We start from the raw sequence: 19,555 nt of genomic DNA, 5'->3' as shown, positions 1-19,555 counted from the left end.
TACCAGATTAAAATTAATGAAAATTCTATTTCCAAAACGGGTTTTATCACACAAGATGGGCATTATGAATTCGTCCGCATGCCTTTTGGTCTATGCAATGCCCCCGCGGTTTTTCAGCGGTTAATGAACACTGTGTTGGGTAAACTTCGATTCGAACGAGTGATTTGTTATATGGATGATTTATTAATAGCTACGGAAACTTTTGAAGAAAATATCAAATGTTTAGAATCTGTACTATTAATTTTACAGGAACATGGATTAACGTTAAATTTAGACAAATGTAATTTTTTTCAAAATTCTGTAAATTTTTTGGGGTATGAAGTTTCTGCGGAGGGTGTACGCCCAGGCAAGAAAAAGCTCGATGCAATTGAACATTACCCAATGCCGGAAAACGTTCATCAAGTTCGTCAGTTTTTAGGTCTTGTTAACTACTTTCGAAAATTTATTTCAAATTGTGCCGTTACTTGCAAACCGTTAACGAAGTTGTTAAAAAAGGATGAGATATGGGAATGGGGCTCTGAACAAACTCAAGCTGTATTAGATTTGAAAGCTGCGCTACTAGATGCGACCCTTACTATTTTTGACCCGAATTTGCCAGTGGTTTTGTATACTGATGCCAGTAGGGATGGGTTAGGGTGCATACTGATGCAGAAGACAGAATGTGGTGAAAAACCCATTCATTTCTATAGCCGCCAAACCTCTGATCAAGAAAAACGATACCACTCGTTTGAGTTAGAGTTTTTGGCCATTACTGTGGGACTACAAAAATTTAGGCATTATCTGTTGGGTACATCTTTTACTATTGTTACGGATTGCAACGCAGTCAGATATTCTCTTAATAAGCAGGAAGTAAACGCGCGAATAGGTAGATGGGTTTTGCAAACGCAAGAATTCACATTTGACATACTGCATAAGCCAGGCGTTCAAATGCAGCACGTGGACGCACTGAGCCGTAACCCTATAGTTGTAAATTGTCCGGTAAACGATCAGGTGATGAGTATTACAGAGACTGACTGGTTACTGTCCGTTCAACTCCAAGATCCCGATATTTGTGTTATCAGAAAATTATTAGAGTCAGGTGAGGCCGATTCAAACAAACAAACATTCAATTGTTATGAATTATTAGGCAACAAAGTATATCGCAGGACAGAGTACGGTAGGCGTTGGTTAGTGCCCAAACAGTGTATTTGGCAAGTAATCAGGGCTAACCACGATGAGGTAGGGCATTTCGCAGTAGACAAAACGTTAGAAAGGATTAAGGATAGGTATTGGTTTCCTCATATGAAAAAAGTTATTTCTAAATATGTTAAAAATTGTATTAACTGTATTTATTTCAAGAATGCACAAGGCAAGAAACCTGGGAAACTGTTTCCAATTCCCAAGTATGCACGGCCCTTTCACACATTGCATATCGATCACTTGGGCCCGTTCGTAAAAACCACGCGTCAAAACACACAGTTGCTTGTGACTGTGGACTCGTTTACAAAATTTGTATTTATTGCAGCAGTTCGTAATACTAAAAGTCAGGTTGTAGTAAATGAGTTGGAAAAGCTTTTCAAAATATTCGGTAACCCCAAGAGATTGATATGCGATGCTGGATCGGCATTCACATCGTCCCTTTTTGTTAATTTTTGTAAAGAAAAAGGTATTAGATTACATGTTATCGCGACTAGTATGCCGCGCTCGAACGGTCAAGTCGAGCGGTTTAACCGCACAATTCTAGATTCGTTGCGAAGTATGGGGGCTAATACAGATTATGATAAATGGGATTCTCATATCACCAGCATACAACAGGGTATTAATTCTACCGTCAATAAAACTACTTCAGCTGTCCCCAGCGAAGTATTTTTCGGGTACAGATTGAGTATGAATTCCGATGCTGTCGCGACCGATCTTGATGAATCATTAGTTGATGTCACGGCATTACGAAAAGCCGTTGATGATAGTATCAAGAAATCGGCAGCAAAGCAGAAGGAAAGCTTTGACGCTAGGCGGAAAGAAGCTCCTGTTTATAAAGTAGGGGATCTGGTGGTCATAAAAATACCCAGTCAATCGAACGACGGCCACAGCACTAAATTATTGCCTGTTTTCAAGGGACCATTTCAGGTTACACATACCTTAGGGAATGACAGATACAGGGTTGCTGATATGAGAGGTGCAGATAGATCCTCAAGGCGCTATGAAGGCACAACATGTGTGGAGAACATGAGACCCTGGATTCACTTGGGGGACTTGGATATTGACTGATTGACTGGGTGAAGTCGGATCGCGGATGTTGTCAGGTAAGAGTACCTACCTACTTTACACATAATACTAACTTTCATAACTTTTGTTCTAACTGTCGTATTGTAAGGAGGTCTGGCGCATTTGCTACAGACTGTGATTGTAGTTAAGTGCTACCTATTTTATTTGTTGTTATTGGTATTAAGTCCACCTTTACTAATAAGTACTGAACATATTATTAGTGTTGTGGGACAAATCGGTTGTATGTGGATCCAAGTTTACTTACAAGGAATTAAAAGTAGCTTGGAGCTACGTATGACTTATTATGCTTATGCTTCAAATGTTCTTGACCATTACTATAATGGGAGAAAATAGTGTGGTCAAGTTGATTTGAATTACATTTTGCATAAGGACAAGATCGTTTATAAAGGAACAAAAGCGACCTTGAACTTATACAATATTATAAAGGGTGTAATAGTGCCCTTATACCAAATACTAAACTATTGTTGTCTTTCGCAGATGCACCAGACTCTGACGCATCCGGGGACGAATGCGTGCGCAGGAGGGCCGGATGTTGTCGCCCACGGCAAATGGCAACACTGGGGACGTATCAAATCATTATTTTAAAAAGAAGAAAACGGAAAACAGTGGTGCCATCTGCCGTAAGTGACAGGTATCTCGTTTAGGCGCGAATACGAGGTTTTATTAGTGGCAGTTATGGCCGGCAGCGGCCTATTTGCTCTTCGACCGCCCAGGAGTCAACTACATCTTGCACTACGTTTTGGGTAAAAATAAACTGAAATATTACTGTAAGTGTCGATTTTGTTATAATGTTATTTAAAATTGGTATTGTAATAAATATATTTGTAAACTGTGTAATAATATGTTGTTTCTTTTATAGATATACAAAAATCTGTTAAATCCTAGAAATGTCACTTATTTTTTTTTCCAAACCCAGATTTCGCCTCGACAAATAAGATGACACCTACATAGCCCTTGATAAATAATATATAAAAATAGTAAAAAATATATATAAATAATAATAAACAGCCTATATACCTCCCACTGCTGGGCACAGGCCTCCCCTCAATCAACCGGAGGGGGTTGATAAATAATATTACCTACAAAATACTCAATTCACAAATAGATAGGTCATACAGCAGTACTTGTAGAGTAAGAACTATCTGTGCCCTGTTTATCAAAACTTACAAGGCTTGTATTACAAGTAGAGATGGGACGGGTACCCGGTTTGGATCCGGTACCCGGCGGATCCGGCACTTTTTTAAGGATCCGGCCGGGTACCGGATAATGGCGCCGGGTACCCGGCGCTGCCGGGTAATTTTATTGAAGCTAAAACTTAATAATAAGTTGCTTCAAAACTAACATTTATTGCACTTAAACATGTTCTAAATACTCATAAAATCATTATTATTAAGAAAATGTAGATTATGGTAACAAAAAGACAGTGTTTTTGCCGTTGAAAAACTGTTGTGTCCAAACATCGTCACAGGTTGGGGTTAGTTTACCAACTGCAAATAAATTTGTAATCGCAAAAATATAATATTTTTTGTTATGGTACAACAAATTACGATTTTCGAATTTTTTCGATGTCCTTCCTTTTTGTCAGTTGGGCGAGAACCTCAAGGCGGCCTTCGAAAGGATTATATTTGATAAATTTAATCGACTATATAAGGGCTGAATGAGTGAAAACGTCGATAACGCCGACGGGGTGGGTTGGTCGATATTACGTCCTTCGGGTGCTGATACTTGTCAGTATTGTCCCTAAGCGGGACGCATTCGGAAGTCGCAACTACCAGAGGATTTGGGTGGTGAGGAGCAAAATCGAAAAAAAAAGGTGTTGAAGCTAATTTGAGGCATTGTGCAATGGTTGGCAGACCTAGGTCGATGTGTATATTTTCATTGCGAAGGAACCACGGGGCTCCCGTGGGTTTTCGCACGAAACGATTATGTATTACGTAAGGGGGTGGTCCTCATTGCAAGACTCTTTACGATAGTCATCATATTTCACACCTACCTAACCTGAAGTTCCAGGTTTTAACAGAAACAACTGCTTGAATTTTGAACTCAAACCAGCCCAATTAAGCCACATAGGTAGTTGCGAAAATAGTTTCTTTTTCTTTCTCGGGTATTTCTTTATAATATGGAAGTGGCCGTATTATCAGCCTGCCCACACACCGCACTTATTAAAGATTCATATTTATATCCTTCCGAGCACTTGCTGAGTAGAGGTAGTGGTTTAGTTCTTTCAAGGCACGGTTTTTCAGAAGGTTCCGCGCTGTATTACTGACTTAATGCATGCCGGGTAATTTTGCCGGATAGCCGGGTACCCGGCACGGAGTAGCGCCGGGTACCCGGCTACCGGGTACCCGGCAAAAGTAGGATCCGGTGCATCACTAATTACAAGCAATTTTCTTGTAAAAAAATCATTAGTACAATAAAGTGTTTATCAAAACTACACATGTGAATTACATGTTACAAGTGTCATTATTTATTTTACAAGTATATTTTACAATTCCTCTGTTTTTTCTGATAAACGTAAATTACACGTACTTACTTGTAAGTAACTTGTAACTTGTGGACGTGTAGACTTGTAAGTTTTGATAAACACGGCACAGGACAATCAAAATGTCTAGATTAGTTATCATTGTTCTACAAAGACACCGCGGCTTCCTCTTCAAATCAAATCATATCTGTAAGTATTACATGCAATTGAATGTAAAGATCGATGTAACAACATATGTTATTTTTATCACGACCATTTTATCTAGACTCCTGACATACCCTTCCCCCGGTTTTCGATGAGCGATTTGTCCCGGTTTAACAATATTTGGTTTCACGAAAACTGACTCTTAGGTAAGTTGATATCAATTTAATTAATGTTCGTAAAACGTATGAATTAATTTCGCGACATAATAAGAGATAAGAAACTCTAATCAATTGGTATATTATTAAAACTTCTGATAATCTATGTAACTATTTAGTTTCATTAATAATCAATAGATTACAATATATTAAATTTACGGTGAAGAAAAACAGAACTAGATACATTGTTACCGACTTCAAAAAAGGAGGAAGTTCTCAATTCGACCGTATGTTTTACTATTTTACTAATTGCAATTGAAGATTTTTATTAGTAGTTACGCCTTTTTATCCCACCTCTCTTTCACTCTCTATCTTTTACCTATTTATTTAAGAACTTTTTTAAAAAAGGCCGAATGTTTATCTTAATTTGAATGTGTCATCACATTCCAAATTCAACTTAGGCTCTACATATTCAATATTACAGGGTAGACCAAGAAGGTAGATTAAAGAAGCCTTTATACAAAGGGTGGTGTTTAGACAATTCACAGATCGCTGCGTGGGTCTCATAAAAATATATTTATCAAATAAACAAACAATCCCCACAAAACCCAAGAGTTCATCTCCAACCAGCCGGAGTAGCGGAACATGCATCGTCAAATATTTGAGGCGATCTATTTGTGTCCGTATCTCAGATAACACGTTTTACAAGCGATATCGATACCGCAGTATTGACAAGAATCGGACAAGGATGGTTGTAATGGTGATATACACTCATGAGCTATATCATGTACCCACTTTAGAACCCTGTCGCACTATCATATTTGACATTTAATGAGACTTACGGTTTAATTTGTCAAAAAAGTTAATATGACATGGATTCAAAGTGTATACGGTCACGAGCATTAATATGTATACACTTTGGTACCATGTCACATTAACTTTTTTGACAAATTCAACTGTAAGTCTCACTAAATGTCAAATATGTTAGTGCGACAGAGTCCATTATATTGCTCATGACTGTACATATTAGTGCTCGTGACCGCACATAGACATATTTAAAATAAGATAAAAATACACTTAATATTTAATTTTGACATATTTTTGTCAACTAAGTATACTAGTATAAGGAATAGAATAGAATAGAATAGAAACTTTATTTGCCCTGAAGGGTGGTATTTGTCCTGATTCCTGCAGACACCTAATTTAATTCTAAGATATACCCGTCATTTTCTTATCCGCCGAAAAGGAAAGGGATGGAGGATTGACAACAGTTAATTTTAAAATGAATGAGTGAATTATTTTTATATAAGAACTGTCACATTGACATGATCTTGAGGGAAGTCTCGAAGCTAAGATTAGTTTATTAATACCATCCTAAGAAACAGATACTGTTTTACTTTCATTAATTATTGTGTTTAAACCACTTCCATCGTAATTAGGACTTCGTATGAAAACTGGTTACTAGTTGTCTTTTGATTTTTTTGTGGCTCTACCAACCCTATTAAGGATTATGGGTGTTAATTTTTATTTATTATTTATCTATTTATTTATTTGTACGCAATAAAACAGACACAAGAAACATACAAAGAAAACAGATAGTACAGGCAAGCTTATCTCTAAACTAAGAGATTTCTTCCAACTGACTTACGTGACAAGAGATTTATATATTCTAATTGGGGTAGTCAGAGATATATCCATCGCAAGGTGAATTAAGTACCCACACCCCACCGAGCTTTCTATTAGATCAACGTGGTGAGACGTATCGCCGTCTATAATGGTCGAGCCAACTGTGTTAGTGAAAACTGCTAAGATAAATTAATAACTTATTGGTGCAAGTTCGGTACCAGGGTTAAAGCTGGCGCTCCCCACAGGTCCACAGTGACTCCAAAATCAACATTTATATTCATTTTATGTACCTACGGTAAAACTACGAAAACTGCCTAGCCACAACTAGATATCTATTTAAAAACATTGTTGCCGATGCGTCACAGATATGCATAAGAGTTGTCTAGGTGAGCACGGCTTCCCACTTATAAACCCTGTCGATATAATATAATCTATTTCTACTCGGTTACCTATACTTAGTCTTCTACTTAGTTATATTACAGTTATATTAAGCATTTTACATTTTGATAGGCCTTCTGCGATCATCTTTTTTATGGGGACTTCAGTAACTTTCCTTTCCATGAGTTGAAGACTGAATTTAGGTTGTTTTTGCGTTTTTATCATCGATCTACTTATAAACTTACGAACGATATATTTCTACCTAACGAACTACGCCGTCAAAAAGCAACTTGCAGCTACTTTTGATATTGGTATCCAAACCTAAATAATAATGAACTTATGTAAAGTTTCTTTTTTTTTTGACGTGACTTATTGTAGATTTGCCGCAGATGGCATTAACTACTTGGCCGGACAAATGGGGACCGCTGAAGACTCTCACCCGGTAAAACGTTTAAGACAACAGGCCTGAGGGTGCCCAGTTGGGCGCGAGTCTCGGCTCAGGGCGTCGTCTGAGAGGAAGAATATTTGAAAGAATTAATCGACCCTAGTGGGTCGATAGCGATAAGCGCTGATTGAGGGAAGTCGTCGACCACGCTGGCGAGGTCGGTATCGGGGTCCTGAAGTGTATTATGTAATGAGATACCAAAGTACAATACTCTAAACAAGTAATCGTCAATTTCGCCAGTAAATAGAGCGACGTTGTTATAAAATTCTCGTGACATCGTTCGCTAGTAAGCAACAATGCGGTGTCGATATCTGCACGTTATCTGTGAGATAAACACGATAGCGTGCCACGCCAATATGCATCGACCAAAATAATCATACCACTACACATTCTTGGATTCTCTTTCTTTATTAAACACTAGGTCCCCGTGACTTCGGTTTTAATCATCATGATCTTCCTAGCATTATCCCATTTTTCACAGGGTCCTCTTACCTAACCTGAAGATTTGACGGGTCCAGTTCTTTACAGAAGCGAGTGCCTGTCTGACCATCCAACCCGCGAAGGGAAAACCAGCCCAATGCAGGTTAGGTCATATACCTCCGAAAATGCATGTCTCGGGAGTGTGGGTTTCCTCATTAGTGAATAAATTAATGCTAGGGGGATGAATATTCATTTATTGCATGAAACAAACATAAATTAAGGTGGAACATAGTTAAAAGGTACATGTGGCACCCTGCAAGGACACGACAATATAAAAGAGGCGACTCTAGGTGCCTTATGATAATAATATTCTAAGATAATATCCAACTAAATATTATAAAATTAAGTAATTAGGTAAGAAAATTATATAACACAGCTGTTTATAAATACTACACGTGTAAAATTTTATAACAAAATTAGAATATTTAAAAAAAGTTAAATACTTAAACGAATAAGGGTAAAATGTGATAGGGTAATGTTAATCTGTTTTCTGTGTTGTGTCTGAGATGTCAACAATTAAAATTATTAGTATGTTTTAATTTAGAATTTTTAATTTCCATTTTAAATTAATTTTATTTAATAAAATATATATTAATATAATTATTTTTTATTATAATTTTTAATGTTATTAACTAATTATTATTTCTATGTTAATAAATATTGTACTTACACCTGAAAAGGTAAACTATAGAGGGTGTATGCAAATCATTAGTATAAGGCCTGCTATTTGTAAACCTATAGTAATACAATAAATGCATTAAAAAAAAAGAGATAGAGATGTGACATGTGCTGGTGGCCTTTATAAAGGCCGTTGTACAAAGGTGTTGGGAAGAGATCTACTAGCTGATATGTTATCGGTTTTTCGTGGAGTCATCAATCAAGGGATATTGGCCTAATAGTGTCCACACGTCGTTAAATCCTTGTCTTTTGAGTTCGTTAGTAAATTAAGTTCCCATTTTTTCATCTAAGTACCAAACATTCTAACCAATTGTGCCTATTTGTTGCCAAGAGCGGATCCAGCTTTTATGCCAAGGGGGGTCACCAGGTCACAAACAGCTTAACTCCGTAGAGAATAAGATAAAATTGCAGTGGCCACCCATAACCCAATCTGTCGGGGTCATGACCCCCATGAACCCCCACTGCCCCCCTGGATCCGCACCCGTTTGTAGCCCCTTTGTAGTCGAGGACCCTAGGCTATACATATAGCCTTTGTGGCCTTTCTGTGTAAACAGAAGGCTAATAGACAGACATACAGATATTTGTCAGTCTGTTCAAAGCTTCAGTCCACCAGAAGACATTATGCACACTTGGAAAGTATTAGACTTCTAAGTTGGGATTAGATTAGATTAGATTAGACAAGTCGCATTACCGGATGAAAGCCATCCCTCTCCATTTCTCCAGCCAAGTAGTTAATGCCATCTAAGGCAAAAAATCAAAGCCAAGTCGCAATAACGTAAGCATAGCGTATAACCCGTCTGAATCAAATCAATACTTTACATCAAGATTGATGCGTATCTGCGCGACGTCTCGATTCGTGCGAGTTACACGCAAAAGAATCACAAGAAACGCTTTGCAAAAACTGCCTATATACATCAATCAATCGTAGGGAGTATGGAGCATACTCCACTATGCTGCTTCACTGCAGCTTAGTGGAGGTGTTTTACGGCTAATAGCCAGGGCCAACTGCTTAACGTGCCCTCCGAAGCACGGAATCATCCAACTTTTTCGTACAATCAGGTGATTCAAGCCGGAAAAGTCCTAACTAAACAAAGGACAGTCTCACAAAGTGATTTCGACAATGCCCCCATTGGGGATCCTACCCGCACCCCCAGATCGTGAGCCTAACGCTCTAACCACTAAACCACAGAGGCTGTTTTTTTTTTCTTATTTGTACTGTAGGACATGTAAGTAATGTACTTGATACTTTTATTCCCCAAACCCATATTCCCGAAAAATTCAATTTTCGGAGGTATGTGACTTAACCTGGCTGGTTTTCCCTTCGCGGGTTGGAAGATCAGGAAGGTAGTTGATTCTGTGAAAAACCGGACCTGTCACCGGATCTTCTGGTTAGGTAAGCGGACCTCGTGAAAACGGAATACCTAATGCTTAGACGTGATGATAGATGATGATGATCCCGAGAAGCTATTGGTCTTATAAGGCTCACATATACAAACTTATACGAGTATAATAGGCAGAAATATTAACTATATGATAAAAAGTTACATAACTGTCATTGTAAATGGGTGTTTAACTGTTTATAGACCCATGTGACTTAGTGGTAATTGATTAGTTTAGTTAGTTAGTTAGTAATTATTAGATTAAGGAAAAACTTTAAAATGTAAAAAAAAAATTCAAAAATATTTATTTTTCAAAATTGGCTTACAAAGTTAGCGCTTTTTGAACGTCAAAAAATTAAATTACATATTATGTAATGTAACTTCTATATCTGAAAAAAGGCTATAAATAAATTATAAGGTATTTTCTATTTCCATTGTGTGAAATATTTGTTAGGTTAAAACCACAATGAGGGGCTTTACAGGTTACGTTCTTCAAAAATTTAACATTATAAGCTTACCTCCGAAACGCAATGTTTTCCTTCAATATCTTGGGATCGGACAGATTATTGTTGCTTCGCAAGTAGGTATATTTATCTACATTAGAATGATAAACAGCCCGGAACATTTTCTTTTCATACTTCTTTTCTTCTCTCACATTTTTTATCGTAACAAAATCTTTCTTTTAAGTGGAAATAATAATATTGTTTTAACATTCCCAGAATTTACGTATAAAATATTATTTTTATTAAAAAGAAATTGAATTATTAGGTAAGTATTTGCTCTTAACAACCCAATTTTAGAAGTACCTGTTTTTTAATCTGTGTTCTTCGTTTTTGGTGAAATAATATATCTTAAATAAACAATGAACATTTTCTTAGTAAAATACTAATTGAAACATATTTTTAATGTTTTGCCATGATACGAGTAATTTAAATGCTTGTAAATATTATAATAGGAATTCTGGGCTCGTTGATGTCTTTTATATGGAATGTATTTAGTGTACGTCTATTCTTAAGTAGATAATTCGTAGATGGATGATTTTTTATTTTCTTTATCTTAAATTTTTTTTTATTGTAATTTAAGACTTTAAAGTTTAAACATTGCGTAACCTTAGAGGTGACATTGTAAACGCCTTTTTGAAAATTGACATTGTGATGATTTTTTGACGTGACTTATTGGTTTTTCTCAAATGGCATTTAAGTACTATTATTAACACAACCTCGCAAAAGGGACGCTAGTTTCCATGCTGACAGAAAATTGTAGTCCCAGTTTTTTTTTACCTGGATTGAAAGTAGCGTGACTATTTCAAGGTTTCGTTCAAGAAAATCAAATCAGACCAACAGAATAAAGAGTTTTCAAAAAGTCGCTTACGAGGTTTTCTCTATAAAGCTCGAAGTGCAATCTTAATTTGTTGTTATTAACTTAGCCTTAAAAAGAATAAATGTTTGAGTAGTCTAAAATTTTGTAAAACAATTTTTCACAATATTGTATTGAATAACATTAATAAAAAAGTGAAACATCCACACATTTTTTAATTTTATACGCATAAATAACTACCTAGTTATTTATGTGTATATAATTAAAAAACCCGATGTTAACCTAGATAAAATATTCAAATTATAATCGGCCAAAAATTGGCGGACTTTTACTCTAAAATAATAATTTAGATGACTTTCGTGGTTCAATATTTGATGATTTATTAAAAAAAGAATGACAGCACTTCGAGCTTTATAGAGAAAACCTCGTAAGCGACTTTTTGATAACTAGGTAGTTATTTATGTGTATAAAATTAAAAACTGTGTGGATGTTTCACTTTTTTATTAATGTTATTCAATACAATATTGTGAAAAATTGTTTTACAAAATTTTAGACTACTCAAACATTTATTCTTTTTAAGGCTAAGTTAATAACAACAAATTAAGAAAGTAAATGTAATATTTATAATTAGTTTAATATAAATAAGTATGAATAAAATTAATTTATTTTATCATAAATATTTCCAATAAATTGAATATTTATTTTCATAAGAGATTTAGATTAAATTAAACAAGTAGGTATCCTAAAATCGTTTGCCGTCGCTACACGCGCTATTGTACATGTTTTATTTTTGGGGAAATACCTGCTTACTTCATTTTTATATTAGAATTGTCGTTTTTAAAATAAATAAAAATTAAACTATTTTATAATTTAAATAATGTTACTAAATAAAATAATTGCAATGCAATTATTATTTAAAAAAATACGTGTTGTATATTATATTCTATGATGTCATTTTATTCAAAAAATAACTACAATAGGTAGATGTGTATTAAATTTATTGTGACGTTATTATAGTGTTCTTTTCGATGTATAAATTTGTGTACATATATTTATTAGATGTAGTGTTGCCTAGCTACAGATTGAAACAGACATCAGTTAATGATTTTAGACTTTCAAAATACGTGTCTATGGTTATAATTATTAGCATATCAGACTCGTCATGTGGCAACGACACGTAGTTTGAGTCTTAAGCGTCTTGTAAAGCATAATATATTGGGTTAACGACCAACTCGGATCACCCACGCACCACGCGACACCACAGCGTCCAGACACTACATACAAATACTCACTGTAGAAAAGATAAATCTGGCGGTCACGTTGGCGCTAAATAGTACGGCTCCGGTCTATGTCCACAGTGCGTGCAATCCGGTGAGATCCGTCATAATCTGCGGCCGGATCCCGCCGTCACCACTAGCGTAAACACCAGAAAACAAACCGAATACGAATCCGAAACCGATAAATCAAAGCGCACGATCGCGGCGACGGCGCTTATCCGGTAAATCCTGACGGGATCGCGTAAAAAATACTAGTATTAAAAACAGTCTTAAGTGGGCTTACGTTCGCGGCGCGGTGAGGCCCGCGCTGGCTCTAATCTCGGCCACTTCCCGGCGCAATTTGAACCTAACTCCGCCACTCTATACATCATGCTGCGCCCGCCCACCGCGCGACCCGACCCCTCGCCGCCTCCCGCTCGCACTCTCCACTATACTCTCGCTCCGTCCCTCTCCCGCTCAAATCTCGCCTCACTGAAAATTCAGTGCGTGCGTGAGCGGGCGGCGGCGGCGGTGACCGGGGGGGAGGGGGGCGCCAGTCAGCTGGCCGAACTTGGGCGAATAAAATCGACTTTTTATCGGCTCGGTATGACGCTCCGTGACGTCACTGTTTACTTCTGCCGTCAAGTGTGGACATAGATTTTCCACGGACTTCCGTGATTCGACTTTTTATAAAAAGTTCCGATCTCAATTTATCATAACTAAGTAAAATTATGTTTTTAATATTTTTAAAAATTTTTCGTTTTTGTGATGTACTTAAATAAGTAGGTACCTATATCTATTCGACGAGATTTATTTCAGCAGTCGGTACAGTGAGAATAATATCAGCTGTAAATGCAGTAATTCCTGTGCAGTAAATCATGCAGCTGCAATATCTAGTGACGTGTATGCAGCCAAACCCTCTAGTGTCGTTTTGCTCTCCAGACCGCCGCGAACAAATAAACCGTGCAATATGTTTTCCTTATATCGTACAAATAATTGCAGTTTAAATCGTTGCAGGCCGAGCGCGGCAGCAATAAATAAACGCGGCGGTTCGCAACGCAAACAGATCGCGCGCATTAACCGCGCCGTACATAAAGAGAGCCGTATAAATATAAAGTTCTCGCTGCCGCGCAAACTTAGCTAAACAACGCCATAATTGCCTTCATTACTTAAATTACTGAAATTATTTATTCAAAAAGCTGGCAACATTCGGGCGCGGGAGGCGGGGCCATGGTGCGCCGGCCAATGGCGCACGGGCGGCGGCCGGGCGCGGGAGGGGGGCGGCAACATGGCGGCGCGCTACACTCGCCGCCGCGCGCTGGAAAATGCGGTATCAGTTTTTCCCGCGTCCCCGCTCGCAAGCGGCTAATTAATAGGAATTGTTAATGAGTGCAGGTGTACGACGTGTCGGCAACGTCGCGACGCGGCGTCGCGGCGTCGCAGACTCCGGCAGGCTTGCCGTCGGCAAATTTCGCGACGGCAATTTGCCGACGGCCGACGGAAGAGCGCCTCCCTCGTTTTGGAAAATGTTTTCCTTGTGAAATATCTTCAATTCATTTATTGTCTTGTACTTCGCAATTGACGTAAGTTAGGAGAGCTTTTTTCAGTGCTTCATAATCGAGCGAGTATCTCCTACAAGTTTTCTTCCGACTACTTTACCCACCCCATTAGATATTTCACGGTCATAAATTTACACCGAAATATACTTAAAGCATAATTCATGAAAGAAAGTTATGTAAGTAGGAAAGTTTCATTTCCAGTTTGATTAGTAGCTTTGACAAACATTTTGCTATTAGGTAGGTACAATGTCTATTTTGTCCACAAATTATTATTGGATAGGCTATGCAATTTTCTCTATCTTTGTTTTTTATTGCGGTTGAGTAACTATAATTTACCGTTTAAATGTAGTTAAATCATTATTATGGTAATAATGTTGAATATCTATCATATATTTCAATTTCCAAAAATTATAAATATAATATGGACAAATCAATGAAATAAATACCTACCTACTTACCTTTATATGTATATCTCTTATATATTAATTATACCTGCTTATTTTATTTTCTTATTAGGTTAGTATGCATACTTATCAGTAAGTAATTTAACTTACCTATTAATTATATTTACCTAGTTGTCTACATTATGGTTAATTTGGCAAGTCAAATTATATTACAGAAAATGTTAAAGTTTCAGTAGGCTGTAGAGTTCCTATAATGTGCTTGCTGTCGTAATATAAAAGGTAATAAATATTACGTACTTACATTTAGGTATACTAAGAAAAAGAAATAAGTACCACGTAGGCAGGTACCTATTTCTAGACTAGGCATCATATAGTACCTATCTAGTAATAGAAAAACGTACTCTATAGGACGTTATATTACATTGTGAAAATTTAATACATTAATGTTTGTCCTGTTGTGCACAAATAAATAAATTGCCAAATCATTATGTCTATTTCATCTGTCTAGGTGTGATGACATCGATACCTAGATGATGGTGTCATAATTTCATGGTAAATGAATGAATTAATGGTTAAATTAATTCACTCTTTGACTCACATTTGGATCTTGCTATACCAATCCACCATCGTAAGAGCCTATCGTAATATAATATGTCGTAAGTAATTACATCGTATGTACTCCCTTCGATCTAATCTAAAAATGTAAGAAGAGCCCAGTTGATCAGCCTATACAAAAGACACCGTAATGTTAGGTAGGACACAAACCCCTATGTCGGTTTTTACGACATGCCCAGAATGATAAGCAGCTGAACAAGTTTCTTTTTATTCCCAGCCAGTTAAAGTGTGGTATAAGTAGAACTACTTATACCAAATATGAATTACAGATTACAGAAATACGAACCTGTGGTCCTCACCGGAGTTACGTTTTGTGGGACTTTAAAACATCATCATCATTTTGCAACATGATTTAAGTAAGTATGATTTAGACACTGTTGAGACTAATTGTTGCTATTTTATTATTTTACGTTAATTAACACACCAGAAATTGACTAACAAACAATAACCTTTAAAGTTAACACAACATCCCACCTACATCCCCGAAGGAATAACCTTAAAACCGAATTTTTAATAGTGACTCCGATGCGGACTTTCCAAATTCAAATTCGTTTATTGCAAAAAATGTGGGATACATATTTTTAAATAATTATGTTTTATCTTTTAATATATTTTTATGTTCTTAGTGAACATATATTTATCTATGAAATGATCATCAGTCAATTGGCTAAGCAATAAAATTACTTTTTCTTTATTTTATATTATGATATTTAAATATCAATATATTTTTTAATAATTTCATTAATTTCACTTTTTTCTATCGATATAGTTGCTGGTTTCAGATGTCATACTTCTGATAATAGATTTCATATGTGTTCTAAAACCCAGGCAAGTGAGAGTCGGAGTTGCCTACCAAGTATTCCGTACCATAATTTAAATATATACTTTTTTTGCGTAATATATAAAACAAAATTTTGACTTTATTATTAACAAAAATAGACGGTGTGAGGATCTTGACTGTTATCAGAGGGACTGGATATTGCTCGCACGAGACCGCTACTATAGTCTAAGGATGTGTGGCATGCTTTTGCCCAGCAGTGGGATCAAGTGGACTAGTAATAATAATTATTACAATTAAGATGAGTCGACGACCTGGTAACTAGGTAGCTGTCGCTAGAAGGCTGATCATTTATCATACTATTCCCGGAATTCTTCAATATGGCCTATGGCTACAATTTAAAATTAATATACGTATAATGAAACGAATTACTTACTATACTTAACTAGATTTACTTCTCAACACGCATGAACACGTTGATGCCTATATCACAATATAGGCATCGATTTTTTTAATAATATGATGTTTGATACTGGGTAAATACTCTACCGATGTGCGATGGGTATACAAAAAAATACTGTCCTATCTAACATCATCATCATATCTCCCCAGCGTTACCCTTTTTTTTCGTTTTATGATCCAAACATGAATTCGAAAATCATTGGTTTAGACCTATGCTGGGTTTCGAACCTGCGACCTTAAATTGAGAGTCCTTTCTAACGTCTTAGACCATAAAAAGAGGCGCTGGTCTGAACACCCTTCACTATAAGTACCGTTCATCATTTCCCTCCAAAAAAGTAACTGCAAGTTGTCTTCTGATTATTTCTTGCTCTGTCTACCCCATTAGGGATTGCGGGTGTGAGTTTATATATATGTATATAATAAAACACATGGACAGCATGCGTAATTTACGGACGAACAGACAGCTACTGGAGCGATACTAAAAGGGTCTTAGAGGTATTTGAGTACGGAACCCTAAAATTATTTAAGTCTTAAACATACTCACGTAAAGCCTGTTTTGCAAATCGTCGCGACAAAACTGGACACAGTCACAATCAAACTAAAACCAGTGTCTGCCACAAACAGTTGAATATTGGTTATTATATACCGCGGTTGAACAATCAATCAAGCGGATGACACGGCTTATCAACAAATTAGAAACGATTCTACTGCCGAACACATCAAAGTGCCTGAAGTAATATTGAAAGCAAATAACTACAATACAAATATGAAAGAAACCGATCACCTTCATTTTGTAGGGCACGGCGATAATTAGGACAACAGTAATTCGGCGTTCGCTTTTGCAGTGATTTGTTATCCAAAAGATAAAATTGCTAAGTCTAAATGTTAACAATGTTTTTTCAGTGTAAATGATTGTAAAATTGATGTAGTTACTTGTTTATTTTAACGATTAAGTACTTGTTTTATGTTTTCTTATGGACGGCATTCACTAATTGGCCCGGACAAGCGATAAGCGGTCAAATTAAGCGGTCCAAGGGAAGCAGTTTTTTTTTTATTTGGTATACACCCTGTATATTTAATGACATGGTAACGAAAACTTTGATTTGAAAGGGATGATGCAGACGGTGATTCTGAGTTGATATCGCGTGGAATTTTCCGTCGCAAAAGTATGGAACTGAAAATAATTTTAAAAAATCATGAATTTTGTAACGGAAAATTCCACCTGATATTAACTCAAAATCATGGTCTGAATCACCCCCCTTAGTATTCGCTACGATGTCACTAACACCTTGTAAGTATTTATATTTTAGTTTTGCTCCGGATGTCACTCACTACTTGGCCGGACAATTGAAGAATGCGGAAGGCTCGCCCTGGGCCAACCGAATAGTTATTACTTGGCGGTAATATTTCGAAATTCATACTAAGGGTTGGTAATGGGCAGCCCCATGTAACGCATAATAGCTAGTGTTCGCGACCCCTTATTTTTATTGTTAAACGACTATTTGCATTAAATTTAAATTTATCTTACGACAAACTGAGAATATTGCACCTGTTTATAATAATGCATCACGCTATAATAAATCATATTTAGGTACAGAGGGTGGTAAGTTCTAGCGACGAATGCAGTTTATCTTAACAATAAAACAGATATCAGCATAATATAAAATTTGGACACTAAATACCTACTTAATATTAGAAGTTGGCTGGAAGCCATGTTTTGACGACGGAATCTAGTAAGTAAGTATATTGTAATTTTAAAATGATATTGAAGAATAATAAATAATATAATATATTGGCAATAGGCTCGCCCCCTTTAATATGGGACTTAAACATAGCAAGCGAAAATGGATGTATGTTATATTAAATAAAAAAATATAAGTGTGTAACTGAATATCTAACATAGCCCACTTTAAAAAAAAATAAAGAATTAAATGGACTATATTATTTTATTAATTATAACAGTAAACTCTACACTTACGGTGACAATAAAAAAGTGGTTGGTTGGCATAATGTTTAGGCTATAACTTTTAAACTATAATTTTAAAACAGATTAAAACAAAACTCACTGTTTCATCCTCCAGTCAAGCATGGCAACACTGAACGTCACTTCAACAAACAAACTGAACTGGCACCGGCTCTACGCCCAACATAAGCACATTACAGACATAATATTGTCTGAGATGACCATCAACATTTGAGTCTATAAACACACTGAGCGGCTAGCCGCAGATTACACGAGATTAGCACTAAGAACGTAAGCCAGCCATCACCAGCTGAACTTGACCGAATCAGAGCACCACCTACTTATGGATATACACACGAACTAACAGCTTATGGATACTTACGGCTAGGATATAAAGGATACAACAACACTGAATTTCGCATAAGTACAGCATTAAATCCGGATAAACGACTCTGGAAATTATCAGATTTGTTTTTAATATTTTTATACTCTAATCGCAAACGCTGACGAAGATTTTAATCGATTCTTTAAATCTAATAACAAGGTTGATAAGTAAAAGCAAAAAGTCTTAACGAATCATATTTATCTAATACGTTTTAATTCAAATACGTAGAAATCTGTAGGACAAGTTTCGTATCACTATTATAAAACTCAAGTGAATTTATAGCAACTGAGTTGACAGCGTTTTAACACACAGAAGGCCTCCAGTTTGTTCTAATGAGATCGATATATATATATTTGTGGTTTTAATTACTATTGACTTGTCTTACGTAGTGGAGTATCTATATCGAAACTTGGAAGAACTCTACATGAAACGAACTAATCTGTTATCCATCTACGGATTAACCGCACCGTTCAAAGCATTCAAGAACGATTTCGTTCACAATCAACAGCGACAAGCTATCGATAGTTTATCGCACTATCGACTGCAGTCATAAATAAATATAAATCTAGACGTATCAATGCCGTGGAGTGGTATCTATGGCCATAAATTACGGCAAGCCTATTGACAGTGGGTTTAACACGTACACCGCCGTAAAAATATAAAAATAACCTCCGTGATGGATTGTCCGGTATCTACTGGTCGCTTCTGATTTTGGATTATAGATGCCGAAATTGGGTCTGACATTGTTCTTTCGACATACATACGTATCTATAAAAGTAAAAGT

At 36.4% G+C, this 19,555-nt stretch overlaps 1 protein-coding gene across 2 annotated transcripts in view; it reads right to left on the bottom strand.

Annotated features, from left to right (window-relative positions):
- The window catches only part of LOC126368435 (pituitary homeobox homolog Ptx1), a 65,351-nt gene extending 46,604 nt beyond the window's left edge, over nt 1-18,747 (bottom strand). Inside the window, exon 1 of one of the 2 annotated variants that reach the window (XM_050012436.1) lies at nt 18,490-18,747. In XM_050012436.1, the coding sequence (XP_049868393.1) occupies nt 18,490-18,512 (23 nt within the window). In that variant the 5' untranslated portion in view covers nt 18,513-18,747. Of the gene's footprint in view, nt 1-12,641; nt 12,954-18,489 lie in introns of those variants that run through there. The other variant, XM_050012437.1, reaches the window with a different exon arrangement.
- Nucleotides 18,748-19,555: the final 808 nt, after the last annotated feature.

Source organism: Pectinophora gossypiella, chromosome 7 (genome assembly GCF_024362695.1).
Source record: "Pectinophora gossypiella chromosome 7, ilPecGoss1.1, whole genome shotgun sequence".
In the NCBI taxonomy this organism is placed as follows: Eukaryota; Metazoa; Arthropoda; class Insecta; order Lepidoptera; family Gelechiidae; genus Pectinophora; species Pectinophora gossypiella.
The sequence above is the reverse complement of the archived record's forward strand: the minus strand, read 5'-3'. Positions and strand labels throughout refer to the sequence as shown.